General features: G+C 48.6%; 1 protein-coding gene across 4 annotated transcripts in view; it reads left to right on the plus strand.

Moving 5' to 3' along the window:
* Positions 1–18,157, plus strand: part of LOC138289089 (uncharacterized) — a 153,414-nt gene that overhangs the window by 75,840 nt on the left and 59,417 nt on the right. For all 4 annotated transcript variants that reach the window (XM_069230151.1, XM_069230153.1, XM_069230152.1 and 1 more), the window contains one exon: positions 2,527–2,659. In XM_069230151.1, coding sequence (XP_069086252.1) covers positions 2,527–2,659 — 133 coding nt within the window. The remainder of the gene's footprint in view (positions 1–2,526; positions 2,660–18,157) is intronic.

The following is an 18,157-nucleotide window of genomic DNA, read 5'->3' on the forward strand; positions in this document are numbered from 1 at the left end:
ATGTGCTTATGGCCTCTAGGGGCTGAGTATATGGTTACTTGACCATGTTTCTTCCAAATGCTATTTTTACTGTGGTGCACTGTATGGGCTGTTCAGACCATTGCAGTCAAATGCTAAGTGTATGAAGGAATACCCAAACACAGTTTATTTTTTTTATAAAGGTTTAATGTGCTGCATGGCTAAATATTTATAAGTTCCCAAAAGCGAGGTTGTCCTTATTATTTACAACGCCAACAGCTCTAACTCTTGCTAATGCAAGACCTATTGCCTTGTAAATGCTTGTTTATTTTTCTTCTTACTACCATTATATCTACAGAGAATGTGGTTGAGTGTCAGAATGTTGAAGTCAGAAATATTATCTGGCATAAATATTGTTTGAAAAAATATCATATCAGAGGATGTAGATTATATATCACTAACTGTGAAGTGGCAACTTTTTTATAAACAATATTTAGTGTATCTTATTTGTGTAAGTAGATGTTCTAATGACAATATCAGTTACCATGCCAAGAGTGCTCATAACCTTTGAATAACTTTTGAATCTAGCCTTACTTTTCACAACCACATTCGTTTTAAAAATATGCTGTTTTCAACTATGCAATAATTAAAATAATCCACTTTCTTTGCTATAAAAATTAGGGGCATATTTAGGAGCCCCTAATGCCATTCAAATGCCACATTAGCGTCATTTTTTTAGGGTAATGTGGCGTTAGAAGGCTATAAATGAATGCATTGTGCCACTTTGTAACCCATTGCGCTACATAATGCCTGCCCCAGGCATAATGTATGCAAATGGGATGTTCCCCCATTAGGGGCAACAAAAAATGGCGCTAGGAAATCTTAAGAGACTTCCTTGCGCCATTTTTTAGGCACTTTTAATGTATGCTAAAAGCAGGTGTTAAAAGGAGGCTTCCATTGGTTACAATAGGCCTCTGGGTGCTTTGCAGGATTAGCATCAGAATTTTTTACGCTAATCTTGCAAAGATCTGGACTAGCGTCAAAAATTCTGACGCTAGTACCCTAACATCGCCATGGTGCGCTGTATTTTAAATATGGCACACATGTGCAAGAAAAGTGGCGCTGATCATGTTACATCTTATTTAGCCCAATTAGATTATTTAACTACTATTTATCATTTTCAATTTCATTATAAGTGTATTGTTTACAAGTGTGGTAAAGTCTTGCTTCACCTTATTTATGCGATTTACTTCACTCTTATCATCCTACCGAGCATTCACATTTGTCCACTTGGGGTCTCCTGGTATGTCCTCAACTTTAATAGCACCTTCGCATCAAATGTGCTTTACCTTGTTCTGTCCAAACCTAAGGAGTGATCTGCTGATTTCTTTGAGACTACCTCTACATTTAAATCACATTGTGAGGATCTTTTATTGAACCTGGCTTTTCCTGCTTGATAAAGTTGATGCCTTACAACATTTGTTGTTATCACTATTGAATTGTATACTGTACTTTATTTTTGTTACGAGTGCTTTGGATAAAAGCACTATGTACATTCAAGTAAATGATAAAATAAATACACTATTTCAGAATGAATAAGGATTGCCTCACATCAACTCTTGCTGCTCCCTTGCTTACTATACAATTATATTGCTCTGGTCTCCCTTTTATCCTACTTTCTACCCACCACTTTTACCATCACTCTCTGCCCAAGGCTTTTGTAAAAATAAATCTAATATATTATAAAGGTACATAAATAAGCACGCACCTTCTCACCCTTCCATCCATACACATCCATGAATTAATTATCCTACACCACACGGGTCTACGTTGTTCATACCATCCATGCCATGCATTCATTGATTACCACCTGAACCCATAACTTCCTTTTCACATCCCTATTTATTCCTTCATTTCTATACTTTCCACATCCAAGAATTCATCAATTTGGTTAAATAGCCACACCCAAGCACACACCCACCACATTCATCCATGAATGCACTAAATGCCTATCTCCCTATTCATCCACGCATCCACCCACACACATACGCACACACTTCCATCCATACAGCTTTGCATGCATGTATGTGCATTCTGTATATGTGTGTACAAATGGGCCCTGTGACCTGTGTGTGTACTTTGCGCACATATGTGCCTCTTTGTGCTGTGTCTCTGCATGTGTGTGTTTGGCACTGTGTGTGTTGTTTTTGTTATGACTGTTAATATGAATAGCTCCATGTGTGTTTCTATGTGCAAGTATGAGTTTGATCGGTGTGTATGTGTATGTTTCTCTGAGTTGCATGCTCATTTTGTGTGACAGGTATGCAACTGTTTGTCTCTGTACCTGCATGTGTGTCTGCATGAATACAAGGTTACATGCTGCCAATAGGCATATCTCTCTGAATGGTGTGTGTTTCTGAGTGGATATGCATTATATAAAAGTCACTCCAACTAGCTTTGCAAATTCTTGTTTCACCTGGTTGTCTGCTACTCTGTAAATTCTCACGATTGTATTGGAACATTGTTAAATGTTTTAACTGTCGTGGTCTTAATTATTTGTCTTTCCAGGTTCCAATAGGAAAAATGCATCACATGGTCTAGAGTCTTGGAAAATCATAATAATCTCTGCAGCTGTTTTCCTGGTTCTGGAGGTAATCGTGCTGGTCATCTACTGCCGAGTGTGTCGCAATAGGAAGAAAAGGTAGATCTTGTATTTTGACTGTTGTAGTTTGTGCCACAAATGTGCATAAAAATGCACCTCAGGACGAGATACAAATCTACTGACTTTGTGACCTAGTCGCAAAGGAACTTCAGCCATAAACATAGGTTTATGTTAAAAAAAATAATTAGGCCACGGCAAAGTTTTAAACATGCTGAAGTAATCGGAGTAATTTTGGTACTTCTGTATTTCTCTTTGACGGGAATTACAGATAATGCAATTACTTCTGCTCATGTTATTAGAAGTAATTTGGGGGAAAATAATTCTACTGCGAGGGTGCATTTCGGGACCTTTAGCAACCGCGAGGAATCACTCCTGCTGACCATTAGTGTTTTGCTGCTTTTAACACTATTTCTTAGAGCGAAATGCATCCTTGCATCCATTTTGGATGCAAGGCTGCATTTTGTGCTATATAAATAGAACTAAATGCCTGGAGTATGTTAGAGGGTGCGAGGGAGACCTGCCCCAAGAGCACATTTAGCATTATTTCTTAGTGCAGGGTGGTGCTCACACCAATTTTGGGCAAAAGGGGGTATTTTGCACAAAACAAAAAATAACGCTAAATCCCGGGATTAAGCTGGGGTTAAATCCTACCCCAAGACCACATTTAGCGAGTGCAAATAGCAGCTCGCACTTTTATATGTGTTCTGTTGTATTTAGCACTATTTGTTAGCACAAAATATATTCTTGTGAAGGGGCATTTTTGTATTAAGGAATAATGCTAAACACACAATTACTTTTCGTGCATAATCATGTAGAATTTTTAGGAAATTCTGCATTATATTGCTACATTGAATTACGCCCATCCCTAAAAATAAATTATCTATGCCTGACATTAAAGCACAAAGGGAGACCTAGGAAGCATAAAGGCATTTACTATTGTGGATTTCTCAATTCCACCGAAGAGGTAGAAAGGGGAAACGCCCTGAACCACGACTCCGTAAAAACAAAGTCGTGGACAATGAAAGCGGAACAACGCTTTCGTTACCCACGAGTTTGTGCCTTAATCACGCATGTGCTGAACCACACACATGCGTGGTTAAGGCACGGAAGAAGGGAATCGGCTGAGGAGGACGACGCGATGAGTCAGGTAAGTGGGGCTGTTTTAGTGGCTGGGGGGCTCGGGTATTTTTAGTTTTAGGGGCAGGGTGGGCGGTTGGGGTTTTAGTTTTAGGGGCGGGGTGGGGAGTTGGGGTTTTAGTTTTAGGGTTGAGGGTGGGGGTCGGGTATTTTTAGTTTTAGGGGTGGGGGGTTGGGCGGTTTAGGTTTGGGGGAGGGGTATTTTTAGTTTTAAGGGCGGGGTGGGGGGTCGGGTATTTTTAGTATTTGGGGGTGGGGGTCAGGGTGGTTTAGGTTTTTAGGGATGGGGTGGGGGATTGGGGTAGTCCAGGTTTTAGGGGTGGGGGTTGGAGTGGCTTTAGGTTTTAGAGGCGGGGTGAGGGGTTGCGGTAATTTTAGGGGTGGGGGTTGGGATGGTTTTAGGTTTTATTGGTGGGTTGGGGGTCGGGTAATTTTAGGGGTGGGGTGGGGGTTGGGGGGTTTAGGTTTTAGGGGCAGGGTGGGGAGCTCGGGGTAGTTTTGTGGGCGGGGTGTTGGGGTGGTTTTAGGGGTGGGGGTTGGGGTGGTTTAGGTTTTAGGGCTGGGGTTGTTTTAGGGGTGGAGGTTGGGGTGGTTTTAGGTTTTAGGGGCGGGGTGGGGTGGGGGGCTCGGGATAGTTTTAGGGGCGGGTGGTTTTAGGTTTCAGGGGTGGGGGTTGGGGTACTTTAGGTTTCAGGGATGGGGTGGGGGTTGGGGTAGTTTTAGGGGCAAGGGTGGGGGGTTGGCGTGGTTTTAGGGGAGGGGGTGGGGGGTCAGGGGGGACAAATGCTGGAATCATGCATGCCTATCACTAATGTCTTTACCAGGAATGCCTTTACAACAAAAAATCGTTGTTAAGGCATTCGTGGTAAAGGCATTAGTGGTAACAATGCGTTTGTTGTTCCGACCTCGTTGTTCAGGCTTGCGTTGTTCCAGCATGCGTTGTTCTGACAAACATTCAGTAGGAAGTGGGTTTTCCAAGCATAGTGATAGTTTGTATCATGAACAAATATACTTTTCTGGGCAAACTCAAACTTCAATTTGACCTCTATCCACCCTGGACATTATTTACGATTTTATCCAGCCAAGGGCTGAATAATTTCGATCCAGGATGGGGAGGGAAAGTGATCACCCCTATATTTGCTAGGGGTGCTGAAAAAGTGTTTTACATTTACAAATCTGGCTACATTCTGTCTGTGCAGATTTCCCTTATTACAAGTTAGGCTGTGAAATATTATTACACGGACAAAATTAACACGTTTTATGCATTCATTTGCTCCACCTGATACGAGTTGTTAGTTTTTTTTACACCTGGTTTAACCTGGTGTGGGAGAACCTGACCCATTTTTTCAGCCAGTAATTACGGGCAGAAAATTTGCATGAGGCTTTTGCTACAGAGGCCCCCAAGCCTCAGTCCACATTTTCTTTCTAGCAGGGTGGAGAACACAATGCTCCTTCGTTAGAAAAAACATATTTTCAATCTATACCCTACTCCTCCTCCCTCACTCACCACTGTACCGAGAGGCAAATACATATACCCCCCCCCAAAGCAGATGGTAAATGTATGCAGTAAAACCCTATGGAATGGCGAATTTCATGTGGTTTTATGACTAAAAAATTGACCCTACAAGAGAATTCCCTTTTTCATGGGGTTCAACTCGTAATTACATGGTACTGGCGTTGCAGATCAGTAAAGTAACATTGCAAACCATTTTAGTGTGGCCCACGTACCGTGCAACTCGTAATTCGGCCAAAGAGAGAATTCATACAGTAGAAGTAGGAGGAGGCAGACTACTTCGGATGTTGGTGAAAAGGAAAAAAGGGAAAGTACATTTAGGTAGAGATGTAGATATCTCTCCGTAGTTTCACTTTCATTTAGTGAATAGGGCCATTTAAGTGAAACATTTAAAAAATAGATTTATGCAAATTATTTCCACAATTAACTTAAACCTATGTTACTTCATTTAGAACGATTTAAACACATGCATTTTTAGTAGAAACCTACAAGGGTTCTTTTACACACATTTCCAATGTATTTCATAAATATGGACGTTTATTTAACGAACTAGAACTCAACATTTCTCTTATTCATTAAATGGGAAATAAAGATAGCTGACAACAAGAGGAGTTGTTTCAGTCAGCACAGCATTACTGAGTGACACCTTAGTGTATTACCAAGGTGTGGTTGCATCCTGCAAAACAGTCAATTATTCCTCTATGTTCCGATGCTTGCATTTCCAGCTTTTTTAGATATATCTTGAAAACACAGCCACTCATTGGCCATTTTTCAATTTCAATTTTAGTTCAAATTTAACAATCCAATTTTTTAAGGTGATCTCAGAAAACCATTGTGCCTCATTTACAAGAAACTGGTACATTGTGATCGAAGCACCAGTTTTCTTGCACTTCCCTGCGGCCCCCTAACAACGCTATGGGAGCGCTGTATTTACAATACAGTGCTTCATGGTGTACAGTGTTCACAATTGCGTCCGAAATTGTGATGCAGTTGTGCCGCTAAACCTTAGTGTTGCAGGACTAGCGTCAACAATTGTCATGCTAGTCCAGCAATGCTGAGGTGGCCCTATGGAAAACAGCATAGCATTACTTTAACGCCTGCCCTCAGCAGGCCTTAACAAAATGATGCTGTGATGGCGCAGAATGGTGCAGTGAAATCTTGTAGATTTAACTGCTCTATTTCTGAAGGTATTTTTGCAGGGGAATGCCTATCTTGCATACATTATACCTGACGCAGGTGTAATGTGGCACAAGGCTTTAAGATCTGGTGCAATGGTCCCATTGTGCCAGTTTGTAGATTCAACCCTGTGTGGGGGACTGTTTGTGCTGCCAAAGAGGCAAATAATTATGCTACAAGGGCGCAAGGGGCTTGTAAATGAGCCCCGTAGTTTCTTAACTAGCTCCCTAATGGGCTCCCTAAATTCGTCTCACAAACAGACATACTAAGTATTAGTAACAATAGCAAACCAAATAACAGATTGACGATGGCCAAAACATTTAATAATTGTACTTTAAATTTCTGTCTAATGGCGCAGCCATTTTACCGATCTGGAGTCACAAAGATTCATATGACAGTACTGATTTCACATTGCCAACCGTTTCCTTCTCCACTACAGACATATTAAACCACCATACACAGTATCTGAATGAACTTTAAGCTGAACAAAATTGGTTAAAGGCGGAAGCCAAAACATTATACTGTCCATAACTTGAAACCTTTCATTGCAATACATGTGCAATCCACTTTCCCATTCAGCAAAACAATCCTCTATCCTGCCACAAGTTACTTGCTTTTAACTCACTAGACCAACTGTCATGCTATTAGTTTTAGGCTGGTTGACCTCCAGCCATTTCTCCATACAACATGTCACTAGTTTGTTATGTGTCTTTGCAGTCCTAGAACCAAGGGATCCAAAGCACCTTACAAAGTGCCAAGAAATGCTCTTGACTGAGCACAGGTAGGAAAAGTGTTTGCTCCACCAACTTCTCAAACACTTTCAAAATATAGGAGTTCAAATGTAGGAAAGTCGAAAATAATCTTTGTCAGTGCCTAATTCGTAAGTAGCTAAGTGCAAGGGCCCTTCTCAAGAGCACACAGCATATTGCTCCAACATTGCCCCTTCCAGCTCTGCCAATGCCAGTAACAACACAACATCTAACTATCAAACTCCTGCAAAAGTGACAATTCAGCCTATTCTAGGGTTCTAATAGCTATAAGAGTGGCCTAGGCAGCAGGTATTATTAATTTTTAATGCATAGTGAATTATTAAACACTGTTGTGTGAACCTTGAAATTCCACAAACAGCACCACCATGCAGTGGACTGTCATAAGTGCTGATGTTGAGAATTAAGGCCCTCATTACAACCCTGGCAGTCGGTGGTGAAGCGGCGGTAATACCGCCAACAGGCTGGTGGTAAAGAAAATGGAATTATGACCACGGTGGAAACCGCCAACACAGACAGCCACTTTAACACACTGACCGCCACGGCGGTAGCAACAAGCACCGCAGCGGTAACCGCCAGCAGCCAGGCGGAAGACAAGGTACCGCCCACTGTATTACGAGACACCAATCCACCACCTTTTCTGGGGTGGTACCAACGCTATCAAAAGCACGGCGGAAACAGTACACAGAAGGGAAACGACTCACCTGTGGACACTCAAGGAAGAACCACAACGGCATGGAGCCCGAACTACAGGTTTTACCCATGCTGGTTTACCTCCTCCTACACCAGAAATACCAACGGCGGCAAAGACGACCACGGTGAGTACTGCTCCTAGCACACAAGAAAGGGGGAGGAAAAAGAGAGTGACACACACATGCAACACGCAACACCCCCACCCCAACAACATAAATACAAACAGATCCAACAACAATACATATCCACCCATACCCCCCAGGAATAAAGCAAGGACAAAAGGAAGTGATTAAAGTCATTGTAATAATATAAAGTTATAGAAATACGTCCTCAAAGCACAAAACAGTATCTGCAATATATACAAATGGAGGACCACTGCCCAGTCCATAATGTCCGTGGACCGCAGGGCCATATTACATAGGCCAAGGCCCCACTTGACTCCTGCCTCAATACGGAGAGAACACTGCTGGGGCATCAGATCGAAAATACACAGGCACCTCAGGGGGTAGAGGAATGGGGGCACCTCATCTGGAAGATGGTACAATGCCACTGCTCCTGGAGGGGGCCACATGGCCATCACTATATTCTGGGGAGTGAAAAGCCACAGTCTCTCTAGTGGGTGGTCTGCCCACTGCTTGGTCCTGGGGAGTGCAAAGCCACATTCTCTCTAGTGGGTGGTCTGCCCACTGCTTGGTCCTGGGTAGTGCAAAACCACGATCTCTCTAGTGGGTGGTCTGCCCACTGCTTGGTCCTGGGGAGTGCAAAGCCACGGTCTCTCTATTGGGTGGTCTGCCCACTGCTTGGTCCTGGGGAGTGCAAAGCCACAGTCTCTCTAGAGGGTGGTCTGCCCACTGCTTGGCCCTGGGGAGTGCAAAGCCACAGTCTCTCTAGTGGGTGGTTTGCACACTGCTTGGTACTGGGGAGTGTAAGCCTACAGTCTCTCAAGTGGATGGCTTCTCCACAGGTTTTTGAGTGGGCTTTGTGCCCAGTGTGCTTCATCCTGGCAAGGAGAGGGTGAGTGGATGCCTTCTTCCACTGGTTCTGGAGGGGGCATTGTGCTCAGTGTGCTTCATCCTGGCAAGGAGGGGGTGAGTGGATGCCTTCTTCCACTGGTTCTGGAGGGGGCTTTGTGCCCTGTGATTCAGATCTTGGGGAGTGCAAGTCACAGTCTCTCACCTGGGTGTCACACCTACAGGATTTGCAGGGGCCAGGATGCACTACAGCCCATGGAGGCATGACTACACACTGCCTGCCGGTGGTGGCGCAGTGGAGGTGCTGCCAGTGGTGGGGGGAGGCTCCAGCCCTTCCCCGGCAGCTTCAGACGGCTGCCCACTGAGGCTGCTGCTGATGGCAGTGGTGCTGGTGGCGGTGTAGGTGGTCATGCTGGCGGTGATGAAGGTGGCATTGCTGGCAGCAGTGCTGGCAGTGGTGCTGTCAGTGGTGGGGGGAGTCTCCCACCCCTCTCCTCCAGCCTCAGACGGCTGCCCCTGGGGCTGCTGCTGCTGGCGGCGGTGCTGGCGGTGGTGCATGTGGCAGTGCTGCCTGTGGTGGGGTGGAGGCTCAAGGCCATCCCCTGCAGCCTCGGATGGCTGAAGTGCCATGGCTGGTGTTGTTTGCTCAGATGCTTCTCCAGCACCAGGCTCCATGTCCATCCTGCCTGTGGTGTCTGTGCCTTTGTCATTGCCCTTGGCAGCTGGTGGTCCCTTCTTGCCCTTGGCAGCTGGTGGCCCCTTCATGCTTTTGCCAGCTGGTGGTTCCTTCTTGCCTTTGCCAGCTGGTGGTGCCTCCCTCCTGTTGCCAGCTGGTGGTCCCTCCTAGCCTTTGCCAGCTGGTGCTCCCTTTTTGCCCTTTGCCAGATGGTGCTCCCTTTTTGCCCCTGGCAGCTGGTGCAGGCACACTGGCTGTGCTGACAGGTGTCTCCTTGGAGCCTCTCACAAATGCAGTGGCTGCAGAAACTACAGTGGCCGTGGACTGGGTGGCTTAGGTGCTAGCCTGGGTCCTGACCACCCTGGCCCGAAGTGAAGGATGGGGATGAGTGGCAGGGAATAGGTCAAGGGTGGAGAGGAAAAGCTTTTTAGGGACACTGGGGCTGGAAGAGGGTGAAGGTTTGGGAGTGGAGGAAGAAGGGGTGGTGGTAGGAGGTGTCTGTCTGCTGTGTTTGGGTGCAGGCGCATGGGCTGAATGCTGTTGTGAGGTGGATGGCTGTTGGGTGTCTGAGTGCTTGCGTTTGTGTACTTTGGGAGGAGGGCGCACAGACACAGTGGGAGAGGACACAGGGGACGTGTGCATGCATGTGGGGGTGATGACTGCCAGTGAGGGGTGTGTAGTGATAGGCGTGATGGTTATGGGGTAGTGGATGAGGATGTAGTGCATACAGGTGTTAGTGGAGATGCTAGGGGGAGAGAGGTGGACGAGGAGGAGGAGGGGGACACAGTGGAGGCGGTGGATGTTGGTGTGTCCGTATCTGGGTGGTGTTTGTGTGAGTGCCTGTGGGATGAATTATGGTGGTTGCATGCTGGTCTGGTGGTGTGCTTGGGATAGGCCGGGGTTGAGGGGAATGGGACTTGGTAGAGGAAGTTGGAGGGGGAGGCGAGAGACAGGAACAATGGCTGCCATCAGGGAGGAGGCCAGAGCCTGGAATGATCTCTGTTGGGCCACCACGCCAGAGTGAATGCCCTCCAGGAATGCATTTGTTTGTTGCAAATGCCCTGCCAGACCTTGGATGGCATTCACTATGGTTGACTGCCCAACAGAGATCAATCAATCAATCAGTTAATTTGTAAAGCGCGCTACATACCGTGAGGGTTTCAAGGCGCTGGGGGGGGGGGGGGGCTGCTACTGCTCGAAGAGCCAAGTCTTGAGTTGTTTTCTGAAGGAAAGAAGGTCCTCGGTCTGTCGTAGATCCGGCGGGAGGGTGTTCCAGGTTTTGGTGGCGAGGTAAGAGAATGATCTGCTGCCCGAAGATTTGCGTTAGATGTGGGGGACAGAGGCGAGGGCGAGGTTAGCGGAGCGGAAAGGCCAGGTGGGGGTGTAGAAGCTGAGTCTGTTGTTCAGGTATGATGGTCCGGTGTTGTGGAGTGCCTTGTGTGCGTGGGTGAGGAGCTTGAAGGTGATCCTCTTGTTGACGGGGAACCAGTGAAGGTCTCTTAGGTGGGGGGTGATGTGGCAGTGGCGAGGGATGTTGAGGATGAGTTGGGCGGAGGCGTTTTGGATGTGTTGGAGGCGTTGGAGGAGTTTGGATGAGATACCGGTTTAGAGGGCGTTGCCGTAGTCGAGTCTGTTGCTGACGAGGGCATGGGTTACTGTTTTTCTTGTTTCTTTTGGGATCCATTTTGTAAATTCTGCGAAGCATGCGGAGGGTGTTGTAGCAGGAGGAGGAAATGGTGCTGACCTGCTTTGACATGGAGATTGAGGAGTCGAGGGTGAAGCCGAGGTTTTCTGTGCTGTCGGTGAGCGTCGGGGGCGGGCCAGCGTGGACGCCCACCATGAGTTGTCCCAAGCAGCAGAGGTGGTGCGCCCAAGGATGAGGACCTCTGTTTTGTCCGGGTTCAGTTTTAGCTGGCTGTCTCTCATCCAGTCGGCAATGGCTTTTAGTCCCTCATGGAGGTTAGTTTTGGCGGTGTGCGGGTCCTTGGTGAGGGAGAGGATGAGTTGGGTGTCGGCTGCGTAGGAGATGATGTTGAGGTTGTGCTGACGGGCCACTTGTGCGAGGGGGGCCATGTAGATGTTGAACAGCATTGGGCTGAGGGATGAGCCCTGGGGTATGCCACAGATGATGTTGAAGGCTTTGGATTGGTACGGGGGAGGCGGACTCTTTGGGTTCTGCCGGCGAGGAAGGATGCAGTCCATTCGAGGGCCTGGTCCTAGATTCCTGCTGCGTGGAGGCGGGATTTTAGGGTGTGGTGACATACGGTGTCAAAGGCAGCTGATAGGTCTAGGAGGATGAGGGCTGATGTTTCTCCATTGTCGAGGTGGCTTCTGATGTCGTCTGTGGTGGCAAGGAGGGCAGTTTCGGTGCTGTGGTTGCCTCTGAAGCTGGACTGGGAGGGGTCGAAGATGTTGTTGTCTTCGAGGTACCGAGTGAGCTGAGTGTTGACGATTTTCTCAATGACCTTTGCCGGGAACGGGAGCACAGAGATGGGCCGGAAGTTTTTCAGGTCCTTGGTGTCCGCCTTTGGTTTTTTGAGAAGGACGTTGATTTCGGTGTGTTTCCAGCTGTCCGGGAATCTTGCAGTTTCGAAGGAGATGTTGATGGCTTTCCGTAGGTGTGGTGTGATGGCCGCGTCTGCTTTGTTGAAGATGTTGTGTGGGCAGGGGTCTGATGGTGATCTGGAGTGGATGGAGTTCATGATCTTGCGGGTTTTGTCGTCGCTGATGTTGGTCCAGGAGGTCAGTCGGCTGGAGCGGGTGGAGTTCGTGGGGGGTGGAGTAGGAGCGTCTGGAGTGTGAGGGGAGTTGAAGCTGTTGTGTATGTCTGTGATTTTTCGGTGGAAGGCGGTTGCTAGGGCGTCGCAAACTTCTTGGGAGGGGGTGATGTTGTTGACGGTGGCGTTGGGGTTGGAGTGTTCTTTTACGATGCTGAAAAGTTCTTTGCAGTTGTTTTCTAGGTGGGTTTTGAAGGAGGATCTTTTTGCTAGCCTGATGAGTTGGTGGTGTTTGCATGTGGCATCCTTGAGGGCCGTGTGGTTGTCTGGAGTGCGTTCGAGTAGCCATATTTGCTTGAGTTTTCGGCAGTGGCGTTTGGAGGCTTGGAGGTCGTCGGTGAACCAGGTGGCTTTTTTGTTGATGTGGTTATTGGAGGGTTTTCTGAGTGGAGCAAGGCGGTCAGCGCAGTTGGTGATCCATAGATTGAGGTTGTGTGCCGCGATGTCAGGGTTGGTGGCGTCGACGGTTTCTGGATCACAGGAGGTCAATAGACTCCTCACTGAGGGCAGCAGGCCTGACTGGGGCAGGGCCTAAGGTGCCTGGGGCGAAGGAGATGCCCACCCTTCTGGACGAGTGGGCACAGGAGAAGGTGTCACTGTCCAAACTGTCCCCTCCAGTCTCCGCCGTGGTGCTCCCCTCGCCCTCCGTCCCACTGGTGCCCTCACCGTCGGTGGATTCAGCCTCATGGGCCATGTGGGATGCAGCTCCCTCCGTCGTCGGTGCCTCTGCTCCTCCGCCAGATGATGCTAATGCACACAAGGACAGGGTGACAAAACAAAAAGGGGGTGGAGAGACAGAGGATACACTTGGTCAGTGCCAGCAACAACACCACCGTTGGTGTACACACCACACAGGGAACAGCCCTATGTACTAGGCCATGCACTACCAGTTACAATGCTAGTCACCAGGCCATGGAGTACAATGCCTAACGCCAATAGCAGCACACCTGAAACCCACAGGACCCTGCCCAGTAGTAGATGCCCACTAGCATATTTGGGGCTGGAGTACATCAGACCCGGCCAACATGGAACCTACCCTGCCATGTTCGTCCTGGCCTAGGGGCACTCACAGGCCGACATCCCCCACCCAGATAACACCCCACCACTCACAATTTTCTGATTTTGAAACTGTACTCACCCCCTTGTAGCTGCTGTGATGCCTTCAAGCACCCATCCAACTCTGGATAGGCCAGTATGCGGAACCTCAGGGGAGCCAGGGTTCAACGGGCACCCCTTCCTCGTTGGGAGGCCATCCCCAGCTGGGCCTCTGCCATCTTCCTTGCCCAGAGGCGCAGGTCCTCCCACCGTTTGTGATAGTGGGTTCCCCTCCTGTCAAAGACCCCTAGGGTCTGCATGTCCTTGGCGATGGCATGACAAATACCCTTTTTCTGATGGGTGCTGACCTGCACAGAAAGATACATAGAAAAAGGTATCAGCCATACCGTCCGGCCTGTTACACTCATGGCCCACCATATCCCTCCCATCCCCTTATGCACAGACATTGACCACCATACATGCAGCACTCTGCCCAGGACCCCTCAGCCTCCCCCCTTTACACAAGGCTTACACACTCAGTACTCCATGCATTCATGACCCAATGATCGTGCTTACAGTGTACTCACCTGTTGGTCTGGAGGACCATAAAGTAAACGGCAATGGGGTAGGACCCCATCCACTAGTCTCTCCAACTCCTCCAAAGTGAAGGCTGGGGCCCTTTCCCCAGACACTCAAGCCATGGTCGCTTCCCGAAACAGGTCACTGCAGCACTTGCAGTGTAGGTCCTCTCCTTTTGAAGGTCAGGTAGCAAGTGAGTGAACAGATAGAAAATGGCAGTCACATCTGCGGCGGTGCGTACCGTTACTGCCAGCGTACATCAGCATTGGCTACTGGAACCCGTAGGGCCCAATGATAACCAATGAGGAGTTGCACAGCGTTCCTCCACCGCCTCCTGCAAAGGCACACAACGTCAGCGGAATTGAATATGACCAGCTGCTCACCATTTTTCACCCTAGAGTTCAACTGCTGAGGATGAATAGGAGATGGCGACATACCCCCGTGTACAGACCCCTGGTGGACATGGCAACAAAGAAGGACAGGCACATTATCATCACCTACAGACTTGATAGGGCCACAATCCAAGAGCTGTGTGCTCAATTGGAGCCAGACCTGATCTCAGCTATCCGTCACCCCACTGGGATCCCCCCTCTTGTTCAAGTCATATCAGTGCTCCATTTCTTGGCAAGTGGCTCCTTCCAAGTGACAGTGGCCATGGCAGCAGGGATGTCACAGCCTATGTTCTCTAACGTGCTGACCAGAGTGTTGTCTGCCCTGATGAAACACATGCACGGCTACATCATTTTCCCCTCGGTGGAGGATTTGGCCACAGTGAAGGCTGACTTCTATGCAATGGGATATATCCCCCACATCATTGGTGCTATTGATGGTACACATATTGCCTTTGTTCCCCCTGGAGAAATGAACAGTTGTACAGAAATTCAAAGGGCGTTCACTCTATGAATATGCAGATAGTGTGCCTGGCAGACCAGTACATCTCCCATGTCAATGAAAAGTAGCATGATGCCTATATCCCGAGGAATAGCAGCATCCCATATGTGATTGCACAACTCCAGAGGCACAGGGTGTGGCTAATAGGTGAGCCCATGGTCCCCATCCAGTATATGTTGGTATATGGGTCTGGGGTTGGCCCTATGGGTGAGTGTCTGGCTAACAGGTATCCCTCAATATTTGTATGTGAATCTGGTTACCCCAACCTCTCATGGCTACTGATTCCAGTGAGGAATGCCAGGACAAGGGCAGAGGAACGTTACAATGAGGCACTTGGGTGAACAAGGAGGATCATTGAAATTACCTTTGGCGTCCTGAAGGCCAGGTTCAGGTGCCTCCATCTGACAGGTGGATCCCGTGCTACTCACCCAAGAAGGTCTGCCAGATCATTGTTGCATGTTGCATGTTGCACAACCTAGACTTGAGACGCCAGGTGCCTTTTCTGCAGGAGGATGAGGCTGGAGAAGGTCATGTGGAAGTGGTGGAGCCTGTGGACAGTGATGAAGAGGAGGAAGAGGAAGAGGATGTGGACAACAGAACAACTATCATACAACAGAACTTCCAGTGACACACAGGTAAGACACTGTGACCTCACCTTCCATTGCTGTTTTGTGAAGTGAATTTTCTCTGGCTGGCTGCTGTTCCCACTACAATGGCCACTTTTTGTACTCTTTAACATGTTTATTTGCAGATATTTGTGCCCTCCTGTGGCTCCTGGCGTATTGACTACAGCACATTACAGGTCATACCTATCTATACATAACTGTGCAATCTATTTGCAATGTCTACAGATTGTTAAACAACTATATCCTTAAATCATTTGACATACTCCATACTTGTTTTTTCCAAGGGTGTTCATTTCAGTGCTGAGAAGTAAATGGGGATGTGCAATGGGCTTGGGTCATGGTGGAGGAAAGTCCAGGATAGAGTCCAGTCTATTGGTATCACAGATGCATTGTCCAATGGAAGAGGTGCAATGGCAGTTCAAGGTGGACAGGATGACAGAGTGGGACGCAAGGGTGACAAACAGGAGAGTCTTGTTTCCTGACGGGGTCTTGGCAATGTTCTCTGGCTTCTGCTTGGATCGCAGGGGCCGTTTACGGGGTGGTTCTTCTGCAGGGGGTGGGATGCTGTTGTTCATATGGTGGGGGCTCCTGTCCACTAGCGTCAGCCAAGGTGGAAGGCTGTTCATCAATGTGGCTAGTGTCAGGGGCCCGTTGGTGTGCCACTGCCTCCCTCATGGTGTTGGCCATGTCCGTGAGCACCCCTGCAATGGTGACCAGGGTGGTGTTGATGTCCCTCAGGTCCTGCCTGATCCCCAGGTACTGTCCCTCTTGCAGCCGCTGGGTGTCCTGTAACTTGGCCAGTGCCTGGCCCATGGCCTCCTGCAAACTTGGCCAGTATCTGGCCCAAGGTCTCCTGGGAATGGTGGTATGCTCCCAGGATGTTGGTGAGTACTTTGTGGAGAGTCGGATCCCTGGGCCTGTCCTCCCTCTGTTGAACAGCAGTCCTCCCAGCTTCCCTGTTGTCCTGTGCCTCTGTCCCCTGAACTGTGTGCCCACTGCCACTGACCCCAGGTCCCTGATCATCCTGTGTTTGTGGGATTGCCTGGGGTCCCTTTAGTGGTGGACACACTGCTGATTGACGTGTCCTGGGGACAGTGGTATGGGCCCGCTGGGTGGGTGCTGTGGTGGTGTTTCCTGAGTGGGGAGGCTCTGTGGTGGCATGGGACTGTGCCTGGGTAACCTACTGTCCAGAGGTCCCTGTTGGGCTAGGTTGATCATCCTGATCCAGGTGTGCAAAGCTGCTGTCATCACTGTGGGCCTCTTCTGTGGGGGAACTGGATGTTGCTGGCACCTCCTTTCCGGTGACGTTGTGTGGGGGTCTTGTTGGGATGTAAATGCAGTGTTATTGTTTCTGCGTGTGACATCTTGTGCATGGGTATGTTGCCCTCTATGGTTGTTATTACCATGGCAGCTTTGTCTTGTGTGAGTTGTGATTTGGTTGGCTAAGAGATTGTCTCTAGTCTGCATGCAGTGGTGATGGTTGTCCATACAGGCCTGTGATGGGTGTCCATGCATTGGTGTTGCATGCAGGGCTTGGTATTGGGATGTGTGGGTTGTGATGGTGGGGTATATGGGAGGTGATGGAGTGATGAGAGTGAGGGTGAGGGTGGGGGTATGTGATGGCATGCAGGTAGGGGGGTGAAAGTAGTAAAGATTTGACTTGCCAGAGTCCAGTCCTCCTGCTACTCCTCCCAGGCCCTCAGGATGCATGATTGCCAAGACTTGCTCCTTCCCTGTTGTTAGTTGTGGGGGAGGAGGTGGGGGGTCCACCGCCAGTCCTCTGTACAGCTATCTGGTGACTTTCAACGACAGAACGCACCTTCCCCCATAGGTCGTTCCACCACTTCCTGATGTCATCCCTTGTTCTGGTGTGCTGTCCCATGGCGTTGACCCTGTCCACTATTTTCCGTCATAGCTCCATCTTCCTTGCAATGGATGTCTGCTGCACCTGTGATCCGAATAGCTGTGGCTCTACCCGGATGATTTCCTCCACCATTACCCTTAGCTCCTCTTCTGAGAACCTGGGCTGTCTTTGTGGTGCCATGGGTGTAGCGTGTGTGGTTTTTGTGAGTGTGTGTGTGGGGTGATGTGTTGGGGTGTGTGCTGTGAGATGCGTGGATGGTGTATGGGTGATGGTGTGCTGTGGCTCTGGTTCTGTGGGTGCTCCTGGTGTGTCTCTCTCTCTCTGTTGTAAATGTTTTGTAGTGGTAGAGGGTTGTGGGCAATGTGTGTGTTTTATAGTGGTGTATGGGTGTGGGCGTGGTGTTTGTATGTGTGTCAGGTGTGTGTAGTTTGAAATGTCCAATGTGGTGTTGTTTTGTATGTGTATGTGTATTTTGAGCGTGGCGGAATGTACCGCCAATGGTTTATCACGGTTGAATGTCTGCCGCGGTGTTTCATGGGTCATAATGCTGTGGGCGTAGTTCTGTTGGCGTAACGCTGTGGGTTTTGCTACCACCAGTTTATCACTGACCTTTGGGCTGGCAGACTTGTGTGTGTGTCTGTATAGTGGTGGATTTCTATGTGTGGGTCATAATAGGGTAGCGGTATATTGGTGGCAGTCAGCATGGCAGTAACCAGCACTTACTGCCAACGTCATAAGGAGGGCCTAGGTGCTGATGCAGAGCACTGGAGAACATCAGCTCAAATTAAGCTCTGATCCTTGATTCATCGGTGAGCAATAGTCTATTCTCCTT

The sequence above is a fragment of the Pleurodeles waltl genome, chromosome 1_1, assembly GCF_031143425.1.
Source record: "Pleurodeles waltl isolate 20211129_DDA chromosome 1_1, aPleWal1.hap1.20221129, whole genome shotgun sequence".
Taxonomy (NCBI): Eukaryota; Metazoa; Chordata; class Amphibia; order Caudata; family Salamandridae; genus Pleurodeles; species Pleurodeles waltl.